Source organism: Harmonia axyridis, chromosome 6 (genome assembly GCF_914767665.1).
Source record: "Harmonia axyridis chromosome 6, icHarAxyr1.1, whole genome shotgun sequence".
In the NCBI taxonomy this organism is placed as follows: Eukaryota; Metazoa; Arthropoda; class Insecta; order Coleoptera; family Coccinellidae; genus Harmonia; species Harmonia axyridis.
In genome coordinates, this window is record NC_059506.1 from 26,260,945 (window position 1) to 26,272,717 (window position 11,773).

At 35.5% G+C, this 11,773-nt stretch overlaps 1 protein-coding gene across 16 annotated transcripts in view; it reads left to right on the top strand.

Annotated features, from left to right (window-relative positions):
• Positions 1 to 11,773, top strand: part of LOC123681617 (kinesin-like protein unc-104) — a 29,212-nt gene that overhangs the window by 15,417 nt on the left and 2,022 nt on the right. For 4 of the 16 annotated variants that reach the window (XM_045619815.1, XM_045619813.1, XM_045619820.1 and 1 more), the window contains exons 2-26: positions 494 to 616; positions 707 to 789; positions 852 to 1,354; positions 1,413 to 1,590; positions 1,672 to 1,674; positions 1,787 to 1,950; positions 2,004 to 2,143; positions 2,419 to 2,460; positions 2,864 to 2,974; positions 3,029 to 3,228; positions 3,286 to 3,447; positions 3,508 to 3,777; positions 3,921 to 4,035; positions 4,135 to 4,307; positions 5,429 to 5,607; positions 5,797 to 5,946; positions 7,476 to 7,816; positions 8,140 to 8,395; positions 8,656 to 8,746; positions 8,806 to 9,156; positions 9,417 to 9,725; positions 9,875 to 10,064; positions 10,321 to 10,711; positions 10,833 to 11,130; positions 11,376 to 11,669. In XM_045619815.1, the coding sequence (XP_045475771.1) occupies positions 517 to 616; positions 707 to 789; positions 852 to 1,354; positions 1,413 to 1,590; positions 1,672 to 1,674; positions 1,787 to 1,950; positions 2,004 to 2,143; positions 2,419 to 2,460; positions 2,864 to 2,974; positions 3,029 to 3,228; positions 3,286 to 3,447; positions 3,508 to 3,777; positions 3,921 to 4,035; positions 4,135 to 4,307; positions 5,429 to 5,607; positions 5,797 to 5,946; positions 7,476 to 7,816; positions 8,140 to 8,395; positions 8,656 to 8,746; positions 8,806 to 9,156; positions 9,417 to 9,725; positions 9,875 to 10,064; positions 10,321 to 10,711; positions 10,833 to 11,130; positions 11,376 to 11,669 (5,094 nt within the window). In that variant the 5' untranslated portion in view covers positions 494 to 516. Of the gene's footprint in view, positions 1 to 85; positions 218 to 493; positions 617 to 706; positions 790 to 851; positions 1,355 to 1,412; positions 1,591 to 1,671; positions 1,675 to 1,786; positions 1,951 to 2,003; positions 2,144 to 2,418; positions 2,461 to 2,863; positions 2,975 to 3,028; positions 3,229 to 3,285; positions 3,448 to 3,507; positions 3,778 to 3,920; positions 4,036 to 4,134; positions 4,308 to 5,428; positions 5,608 to 5,796; positions 5,947 to 7,475; positions 7,817 to 8,139; positions 8,396 to 8,655; positions 8,747 to 8,805; positions 9,157 to 9,416; positions 9,726 to 9,874; positions 10,065 to 10,320; positions 10,712 to 10,832; positions 11,131 to 11,375; positions 11,670 to 11,773 lie in introns of those variants that run through there. The other 12 variants (XM_045619814.1, XM_045619819.1, XM_045619821.1 and 9 more) reach the window with 12 other exon arrangements.

Sequence of the window (11,773 nt, forward strand, 5' to 3'; positions counted from 1 at the left end):
GTAGAGGCAAAAAATCAAATTGAAGGCATCACTACATTTAGTTTTTTTGGTAGTAGTTTTATTGTCTTCCTGAATCTGCAACAATCAACATCCAACTCCAACTGACATTGTAATTTTAGGTTATGTCAGCGGTTGAATATGGAAAATAAAAGGACTCCTTTTTTGAGGAAATGAAATGATGATATGCTATCAATTTAGTCATAAGAGAAATTTATAGGTGATAGAAAATCAATAAACTAAGCTTCAATAATTTCGAAAATTAATATTGTTTTTAATCATCTCAACAGTAACATTAAAGAAACATAATTTTCCAACGCAATAAATCGCAATAGAATATACTAGCATTAACAAACCGAATTGACTACTGAATAAATAACATTCTACTTATGCAAAACAAACTAATTGCATCAATCTCATAGAACTGATCAAAATGATAAGAAAAACATAAAGGCGATTCGTCCTACTGAATTCTTAAACATACAATTTGTTCCAGACCTGTAACTAAACACAAGAAAAATGTCTTCGGTTAAAGTAGCAGTTAGGGTTCGACCCTTCAACAACAGGGAAATTTCCCGAGACTGCAAATGCATAATCAAAATGGGTGGAAACACTACCAGTAAGACACTTTCAATTATAAAAAATGAGTAGTTTCAATCCAACTAAAAAAAATCAATAATGTTTATTTTAATTTGATTTTCCTTCACAGCTATCTCAAATCCAAAACTTGATGCACGTGAGAAAGAAGGACCCAAAAGTTTCAACTTCGACTATTCATACTGGTCACACAATGTAAGTTAATCATCACTGCCATGCACATTAATAATACAATAATAATCATACGCTTCATCTAGGAAAGCGACCCAGACTTCTCATCACAACTTCTTGTGTACAAAGACATAGGAGAAGAAATGTTGCAACATTCTTTCGATGGTTACAACGTTTGTATATTTGCTTATGGTCAAACTGGTGCAGGCAAATCCTACACCATGATGGGCAAACAAGAGGAAGGCCAGGAAGGCATAATCCCTCAAATATGTAAAGACCTTTTTCACAGAATTAGAAGTAACACAAATCAAGATATCAAATACTCAGTTGAAGTAAGTTACATGGAGATTTATTGCGAGAGGGTGAGAGATCTTTTAAATCCTAAAAATAAAGGAAACTTGAGAGTCAGAGAACACCCTCTGCTTGGTCCTTACGTAGAGGATTTGAGTAAATTGGCAGTTACTAGTTACCAGGATATTCATGATTTAATCGATGAAGGTAACAAGGCTCGTACTGTGGCTGCTACCAACATGAACGAAACAAGTTCAAGATCTCATGCAGTATTTACAATATTCTTCACACAACAAAGGTGAAACTCTTTCAGTCTGATTAATATTCATTTATAATTACATATTTGAATTTTTTAGGTATGACGAAACCACAGATCTAAGTACAGAAAAAGTGTCTAAAATATCACTGGTCGATCTAGCTGGTTCTGAACGTGCTGATTCTACTGGTGCAAAAGGTACTAGGTTGAAGGAGGGTGCTAATATTAATAAAAGTTTAACCACACTAGGAAAAGTTATATCTGCTCTAGCTGAAATAGTGAGTATATTCATTTTTTTTTGTCTCTTACAAATTTTAATACTCATCTCTTTTTCCAATTCTTCAAATGGAAAATTATAGTCGGTGAGTATTACTATTATGAAATGACATTAACAAAATTTCCAAACAACAATGCTTGTTTGTAGAAATTCTAATGGATATTTTTTGTTAATGATGCCATTTTTTTTCCTTTCAGGCGTCTAAGGGTAAGAAATCCAAAAAAGCTGATTTTATACCATACAGAGATTCGGTTTTAACATGGCTATTGAGAGAAAATTTAGGTGGAAATAGTAAGACAGCTATGATAGCAGCTATTTCACCGGCCGATATCAATTATGATGAAACACTATCTACCTTGAGGTAAGGAGTATTTTATTTGTATTGTTCAAGAAAGCCATGATCTCTCTTTTTAGATATGCAGATAGAGCTAAGCAAATTGTATGTAAAGCTATTGTTAATGAAGATGCTAATGCCAAACTTATCAGAGAACTCAAAGAAGAAATACAAAAACTTAGAGAATTACTCAAGGCTGAAGGAATTGAAGTCCAAGAAGGTATGTTAATTTTGAGTAACTACTTATTATGTTAACTACTGTTCAAACAAATTAGTTCAAAATTGAAAAGAAGAAACAAGACACACAAAAAGAAAACAAAAAGTAGGTAAGAACAAAAATTCAAAAAATGTGTAAATAAAAAAAAAACGCTAGTATTTGTAAATCCCCAATTGGCAAGATAGGTATACTTCTTTTTTTGTACATTGTGTAACATTTTCATTTGTATGAAGTTGTAAGATAGTTGACCTTTTTATTGGTTTCAATTCTGCGGCTAGGTCCTGATGGTAAAGTTGTTTACGAGAAAAAAGAAACACCGCGTAAGTATAATGGCTTAAGTGAAATGGAAAGAGCTTGTGGCACTATATACTGTATCACTGTTCAACAATTCCATGTATTTTTTGTATTTATTTTTTTTAAATTCAATTAGATGTAATCACATCAAATTGACAATGCAAAATGAAAATATAGTTCAGCAACGTATATGTACAAGAGAAAAAAATGTGAAGTAATAAATTTATTATAATGAATGTAACCCACTTTTTTTGTATATATTTCAATATTTTTTGTCTGCTTCCTTTGGATTTTCTTTATGATTTGTACTTAATATTTTTCAGTGCTTCACAGCTTAGCCATTTGGGGAATGTTAAATCATGTAATTTATTTTATTACAACAAAAATTTTATTCTTCAATGCACCAATTCTGAAATTAAGATTTTTTAGGGGCTGAAATTGCTGTTAAACCTGCCAAAGAAAATGAAAGGGCCAGAACACAATCAACAACAGCAGAAGAGGCGGTAGATCAATTACAAGCAAGTGAAAAATTGATCGCAGGTATTTTCTTTTGTTTCAATATCAAATAAAAATCTATATTTCCCAAAATTTTAGAATTAAATGAAACATGGGAGGAAAAATTGAAGAAAACTGAAGAAATACGTATTCAGAGAGAAGCAGTTTTCGCCGAAATGGGTGTGGCTGTAAAGGAAGATGGTATGACCGTTGGAGTGTTCTCTCCCCAGCGTACACCACACTTGGTTAACTTGAATGAAGATCCATTCATGTCAGAATGCCTAATTTACTATATAAAAGTAATGAATTGAAATTATTAACGAAACCAAATGTGTGACATTATGTAAATATTGTAGGAAGGTATCACTAAAATAGGAACAAGTGAAGCCCAAAATCCACAAGACATACAACTTAATGGATCTCATATAAAACCAGAACATTGTGTGTTTGAAAACAAAGATGGAAGGGTTATGCTCTTCCCTCTAAATAACGCACTAATATACGTTAATGGTAGAGAGGTAAGAGTAATAAACAAAATTAACTTCGATATAACATTTACATTTGTAACACTTCCATAGATAACTGAACCGATTACTCTCAAGACTGGTTCAAGAGTAATTTTGGGTAAGAATCATGTGTTCAGATATACTCATCCAGATGAAGTTAGAGAAATTAGAGAGAAGAACGCTCCAGCTGAAAAGGTCGATTGGAATTTTGCTCAAATAGAACTTCTGGAGAAACAAGGTGTCGATCTTAAAGTGGAGATGGAAAAAAGATTGGTGACATTAGAGGAGCAATATAAAAAAGAGAAAGAGACAGCTGATCAGTTATTCGAAGAACAAAGGAAGGTAAAGATAATGAAATTCTGTCAAGATACAAACATTTTTCTGTACTTCACATTCTTCGAAATAAAAAAAATTGAAGTCAACTTCATTGTCATATTACATTTAAGAAATGATTCGAAAAGAAACTCAGATTGGTATATTTTCAGAACTACGAAGCTCGTATTGATGCTCTCCAGAAGCAAGTGGAAGAACAAAGCATGACGATGTCCATGTACAGTTCTTATACTCCTGAAGATTTCAATACCGAAGATGACATTTTTGGTAAGGAAATCTGTTCTAGCTGCTTGCTTTGTATAGACTTCCTTAATTAGCGCATGTAGCTTCTTTTGTTTGAGAATTGAGAGAGCTACAATTTTTCAGTGAACCCTCTGTTTGACACAGAGTGCAACTGGACAGAGAAAGACTACGAAATTGCAGCTTATTCTTGGCGAAAATGGAAACACCATCAGTTCACGTCTCTCAGAGATGATCTTTGGGGCAACGCAATATTCTTGAAAGAAGCCAATGCTATATCGGTTGAATTAAAGAAGAAGGTAATTTTAAAATTAATGCTTCCACAGATTAAAATCTTGTTTTGGTTTCAAAATTTGTGTTAGGTTAAGTTTGGTTACATACAATGTAGGTGGAACTCCAGATAATCAAAAGTAATGATACTGAAATGGTATAAATTAGTTTGGATTAGGTTATTTCAAGTTAAATCGAAAATGCTATTTTTATGTAAAAACTGTACCTTGTTTCAATAATATATTTTGTGTAGATTACTCAGTTGATTTGTCACTTCAGGGTCAGCAAATAGCTTTTGCTATGTGACTTGGACTGAGTGTTCTTTTATGTGCACCCAATCTTTGAAGCAGACAATATTCATTTTCAGAGGTATGGACAGCTTGGTTTTGGGTCCATAAATCCAAAATTGAAGCTGTCCATGTCGCTGTTTCAGGCACCCTCTTTCATGTAGCAACCCTAGCTGCCTGTATGAGTGCTTAAGGGTATCTTCAGAAGATCCTCAAAAAGGTGCACATATACATTACAACACATTTAGGTCATGCTGAGGAAATACATAGAAAAAGCTGTTAGTCAGCCAATAGTTCCTTAATTCTCTAGAGGCAACAAAGTTACTCTGCTTTTGTTACCAGAGCATAGTGGTATAGAAGACAATTAATAAATCGATGAACCAGCTAGACCATAGCCCTCCTGTGAGCTTGAAAAGGAACATGACAAGGCAGCCGCCCTGCAATAAGAAATACCTCAGGAAGAAGAGCCTCGGATATGCCCAAGCGTTAAGATTCTTGGAATTTTCTCCTTCCAACACAAAGAAGATGATGCATCTGCCACTGCTGAGTTTTCAACAACTGTGGGATTGCTCATGGGGTAGCTGATTAATCAGCAGATGAAATTTGCAGCCTCTGCAAATTAGACATGATAAAGCTTAGGCATACTGTGCAAGTCTCCAGAACTGGTCATCTTAAGAAACACATTTCTGGGCAAGCTAGTTCTAAAACTTCGTGAAGTAAAAAGTTTGCCAATATGGTATACGATATTATTTGACATTGTTGAGCAGAGTAGAGAACATGAGATCTAACTGGTTGCAGTTCTAGAAGCCTGCTTTCTAGACAATTGATACTTACATTAGATCTAATTTGGTTGATTTTTTCAGGTTCAGTTCCAGTTCACCCTTCTGACCGACACTTTGTACTCACCTCTACCAGTAGATTTAAAACCAAGTGTCGAGTATGATCAAGAGGATGAAACTCCAATTTCACGCACAATAGTAGCCGTAGAAGTCCAGGATATCAAAAATGGCGCCACCCATTACTGGTCATTAGACAAACTCCGGTAAGAAGGAACTGTATGAGTATTGCCTGATCGATAGATGAAAATTTCCAGCTATTTTTGAAGGGTTTCGATTCGAATCCTTTTCGCAGCTGCATTTTTCAATTTTTTTGAAAATTATTTCCAGTTAAAGTTCTAAGATGTTCTGAATGTGCACTCACTTATATTCATTCACTTGTTTTGCACCCATAGTCAAAAATTGGAACTAATGCGACTGATATATAACGAGGAGGCGGAGTTAGAGAGTCCGGATGTAGGCTGTGATTCGAATTTACTTCGGTGCCTTACTCAGTGTCCAGCTCCTTCACAACGCTTCACATTAACCAGTCTCTTACCATCGAGGTTGGTGCCATGATTGCACAATACACAATGTATCTCACCGAACACTCAATACTGTATCATAAATTGTCGATTCTTCTATCCCATTTGTCTATTCTCTCTCATTCAGCTGAATGTAAATAATGCGAAAAATTTCGAGGAGTGAATTGTGAGCTTTAGCTTTCTTGTGTTTGTCGATTCCAAGTTTTTGTCAAGTCTATATGCTGGCATTTGGACCAAAGCCAAAATTTTTCATCTAGTTCCCGTCCTTGATAAGTCTTAGACAGAGCCATAAATATTCCTTGAACTCTTTAAGAGTTAAAAGAGTTGCATGATTAAGTTTTAAAGTACAAACAGTATTTGAAATTCTTCGTTATTAGACAGAAAACCAAAGAATGCTGCTTTACCATACACCCAATAGAATATGTTACTATTTGTTTTCTTAGCTTTCTTTGCTTTATATATAGTATTGAATAAAAGAGATAAGTATACAATTGTCCACTATACAACAGGTTTTGTTCAGTTTTACAATATGGTGTTAAAAACAGCTTAAATTGCATTATCAAAATTTTAATGAACCTAATGACTTTTTAGAATCGGATTGAATCATCTAACGTGGTCATATACCCAAAAACATCACAAAAAAGAATAATTAAACCTTTTCTTCTACAATGTGGGGTATTTAGAAAGTGAATATAGTAGAGCGTTGCAGGGAAGGTCGTTTTATTTTGTCCCACCATGTAGGTTTTACCATTTTCACTTGATCAAAGAATCTTCATTAAGCTAAGTTATACACTTAATTCAGTTGGTTAAAATTAACTTTCCAAAGAAATACTGATATAATGCCAAAGAAACTTGAATATTACAGTCAAGGCCTCTAATTGTTTGTTCACTTTTATGCAGAACAATTTTATATTTAACAGAACATAGGAATGCTTATAAGAGAAGCACCAACCTGCTGAATATCAGCTTAACGCTTATATAGCATTAATTTGCTGATTAGTTGAATATTCTTCCTAGAGAATCAAGCAAAAAAGCTTTTGATGCATGAAAATGGCGAGAAGCATGAAAAGGATCACTAGTACATTTAACCTCATTACAATAAGGACATACAAAAATACTTTAGTAAGATTTTCAGAATTTAATATTGAAAAATAATTATATGAAGATGTTACAATAGTTAAAAGAAAACTGTAAAATAAACATATACTTCAAGTCAATTTGAGATGAGAATTAGGCGAGTTCTATATAATAATAAATAATGTTTAATTTCAATTTGGTTGTGAAGCAATGTGTTTAGGAAATAGTTAAGAATATCTATTGTAACAGCTTCCATTGATTAAATGTTATGTACTGAGGTCTTATCCATTCTACGAGTACTTATCAAGAATGATTTGGTTCAATTTAATGAGGCTCTTTTAAGATGAATTGACATCTACCCCAAAAACTAACATTATTAGAAGAACTATTGAAATGATAACTCATCAGATGCCTACTCATCTGAAAAGCAGCCTTATATCTATCCGTCACAAATGATACAACCTATTTTTCAGCCAACGCTTGGAACTCATGAGAGAAATGTATCACAATGAAGCAGAGATGTCACCAACCTCACCCGACTACAATGTTGAGGCTCTAACCGGTGGAGATCCATTCTATGACAGATTTCCCTGGTTTAGACTAGTGGGTAGAGGCTTTGTCTATCTTAGCAACTTGTTGTATCCAGTCACATTGATCCATAAAGTTGCCATTGTTAGTGAGAAAGGTGATGTGAGAGGTTATCTGAAAGTGGCGGTGCAAGCTGTGGTAGACGAGGACAACTCAGAACAAGTAGGAGTAAGACAGAGCGCGAGAATTGCGTTCGAGAATCCCAAGGGTAAATGTACAGGATATTGTAAGTAAAATTTTTAGTAAACGTAGTTTATTTCATGAGACGTACTTCTTTCTACCTACTACTGTTCTGAGATCAAATAAATGTTATCTGCATCGTTCACTTCCTCCAAATGTTCATTTCTCTGTACGAGTTCTGATTTGTCTGTATATTTTTCCTATTTTTCCATTTCAAATTGAATCGAACAAAATTGTATGCATAAAATAACTATTGATTTTTTGAACATCACGTTCCCATGTTGTCTTTACTCGTATTTCTTCCAATTTTTCCACCATTGTTGAACTACAGTTATATGTTATTCTATTTCATCAATACTCACCTTTCAGCAATAGTCGACAGAAATATCCACAACATGGATGATAGGATAATCGAAGGTCAGAATCACATAGATCCCATCAAACTGGATGAACTGATTGAGTGTGATGCTGACTCTGGCCGAGGTGATAGTTCGGTTTCATCTGATTTAAAGGAAGATGAAATTCCGGAGCATCTTTCGGTCGGCAAAGAATTCACATTCAGGGTCACAGTATTGCAAGCTGTTGGAATATCCGCCGAATATGCCGATATTTTCTGTCAATTCAAGTAAGCAGTTAAAAATATCTAATTACATTTGAAATGTTAACCTTCGCCTTCCGAAGCTATTCCTTAATAGCTTCTTCAAGTAGTACGAGCCATAGATCCTACTTGTCAGCAGATCTCTTGGTCGGTAAATCCACCTAGTCCACTGTTCGGTCTAACTGAATCTGTTACTTAGAAATCAACTTGTAGAAATGATTCCTTCTGTTCACTTTTAACGTTACTGTTTATAGATTCACTATGTTATGATTTATATATCTTTACAGCTTTTTGCATAGATACGATGAAGCTTTCTCAACTGAACCTGTAAAGAACACTGTTAAAGGAACTCCACTCGGGTTCTACCACGTCCAGAACGTAAGCGAACAAATTCATCCATATCCACTTTCTTGGTATATAAACCTGAACTCTTTCAGATCACAGTGTCAACATCGAAATCGTTCATCGACTACATCAAGAGTCAACCCATCGTTTTCGAAGTATTCGGCCATTATCAGCAGCATCCCCTCCATAAAGACGCTAAGCTTGAAGGAAGCATACGCCAACCTCCACGTAGAATGTTACCGCCCTCCATACCTATTTCCCAGCCAGTGAGATCTAGCAAGTTTGGTGCTTTGCCGTCTCCTTGTACTGCACATATCCATGCCAAGGCCGATGTCTTGGTTTGGTTTGAGATTTGTGAACTTGCTCCAAATGGAGAATACGTTCCTGTGGTTGTCGAACATAGCGATGAATTACCTTGTAGAGGGCTGTTCTTATTACATCAGGTGAGTTTGAAGAGAAGGGTGTAAACGTTTTGATGTCGCGTCAATTCAAGTTGATTTATTGAATGAAACTATTATTGTTCTTTATTGTTTAAATAGTTGAATATCCTGCTCAAAACACACTCGAAATGAAATGTGTACGCGTTTCTATAGAGAAAAATTGTGCCAACTCGGGTAGAAAGTAAACATAACGATCCTTCTAATGAGACTGCTTGGCAGAATTTATTTATTCTTCAAATAGTTGAAGATTCTGTTAATTTCAGGGTATACAAAGGAGAATACGCATAACGATTGTTCACGAGAAGATATCCGAAATTAAATGGAGGGATATAAGAGAACTGGTTGTTGGCAGAATAAGGAACGCTCCCGAATCTGAAGAAGATGAAGATAACGATAACTCGGTGCTTTCCCTTGGATTATTCCCTGGAGAATATTTGGAAATTCCTGGAGATGACAGGGTGTTGTTCAGATTTGAAGCGGCTTGGGACAGTTCCTTGCATAATTCACCATTGCTTAACAGGGTCACTTCACAGGGAGAACAAATATTTATGACTATTTCCGCTTATTTAGAGGTAAGTCTGAACTTATACCATCACTTGGCAAAAAATTGATATTTCTTAATATTCATTAGATAATAATAACAGTAAGGGTGTTACACAAGGATCTAATTTTGGGGCTACACATTTCAAATTAACATAATTCATTTCTTCAATTTTCACAGCTGGAGAATTGTGGTCGACCTGCAATAATCACTAAGGATCTGAGTATGGTCATGTATGGTAGAGATGCGAGAACTGGCCCGAGATCCCTAAAACACCTATTCTCTGGAAACTACAAGAATGCCGAAGCTAACCGTCTGTCGGGAGTTTATGAACTTCTTCTTCGTCGAGCTAGTGAAGCAGGTAGTCCAGGTAGATCCCTAGTTTAGTGTCCATCCCTAACCCCCATTTTGCGCTATATTTTGAAATTTGGCTTGCTTGGCATGGAAGTCCTAACTCCCTCTAGTTTATGAAAATAGTTTGTTAGCTGTACCTGCCTATGTGAATTCAGCAAATGGTAATTTTTCACAAAGGAAGGTATGTGTTAACGAAATATTTTCAAAGTTGTTATTCTTTTCGTGTTACGTCACCATTCTACAGGAGGTAACTTGTTCATTGTTATTGTTAGGTGTTCAGAGAAGACAGAGAAGAGTACTCGACACTAGTTCCACCTATGTGAGAGGCGAAGAAAACCTTCATGGCTGGAGACCAAGGGGAGATTCCTTGATATTCGATCACCAATGGGAACTGGAAAAACTGACAAGACTGGAAGAAGTAGAACGTGTACGACACACTTTACTACTCAGAGAGAAACTGGGTGTCGACAAGTCATATAATAAATATCATCTTGAGTATACCAAGAACGAAAAAGACGTATGCAATATGGTTGCTAAGAACAATAATATTAACGCCAGCGCTGCTCAAAATTTGGACTTCTATGAATATTCTGACCGCGAGAAGGAGTTATTGATGAAATGCATAAGGCTCATTCAGGGAAAAGGAGCTAGGGATGCTTTGAAGTAAGAAGCATGGACACAGTATTCTTATAAATTTTCAATTTATTTCCTTCAATTTTACATGAATACATTTCCTAATTCATAAATTAGTGAACTTATTACTCAAGAGGATCCTTTTTTGCAGCAACATTAAGGATGAAGTGAGCAGTCCCTCTGAGGAAGCTACAGAAATGAGTACCAGTATGTTGTCGAGTATGGTTTCGAACAGTTCGATAGAACTTTGTTCTCCGGAAAGAGCTGCATTGCCAGGTGAATGCGCGCCATTCCCCCAAATATCACCAATCCCTCCAGCACCTCACGATCCAGACCTTGTTCTTTATGTGCCAGACATGGAAGAGATACGAATTTCACCTGTTGTTGCTAGAAAAGGGTATCTCAATGTGCTGGAACACAAAACCCATGGTTGGAAGAAACGTTGGGTGGTATGTACTGAGAATGTGATCTTCATTCTATTTTAGAAATTAATGGCACATTGTACCAGTAGCTTGAATAGAATATTATGGACCTCATACTACATATTCTTCTCTAATTTTAGAGATCCAATAAACTTCAATAACTGCTATTATTTCAGTTATGTGGTTTTGAATGGCAATACATTAAATTAGTCCAAAAGTCTCTTTTTCTTCTTATAAGAATTCTGAATTCATTCTAAATGTTTTATTTTCAGTCTGTGCGACGACCGTATGTGTTCATCTTCAGGGATGAGAAGGACCCAGTGGAAAGAGCACTCATAAACTTGGCAACAGCCCAAGTGGAATATTCTGAGGAGCAATCTACGAATGTACAGATGTCAAATACATTCAGTGTAATCAGTAAACATAGGGGTTACCTCCTGCAGACGTTGCATGAGAAAGATGTGCACGATTGGCTCTATGCTATTAATCCCCTTTTAGCTGGTCAGATAAGGTCGAAATCGGCAAGAAGACAACCACGAAAAGTCCATGAAACAAACGAGAATACAGTGAGTAAATGAGATTTACTAAATATGGAATCCATACTGGTTTATTGAGGATATCTTTTTAGACAACATGTTGATATGCCAACGTGAAGTGCTGCTAAACTTTT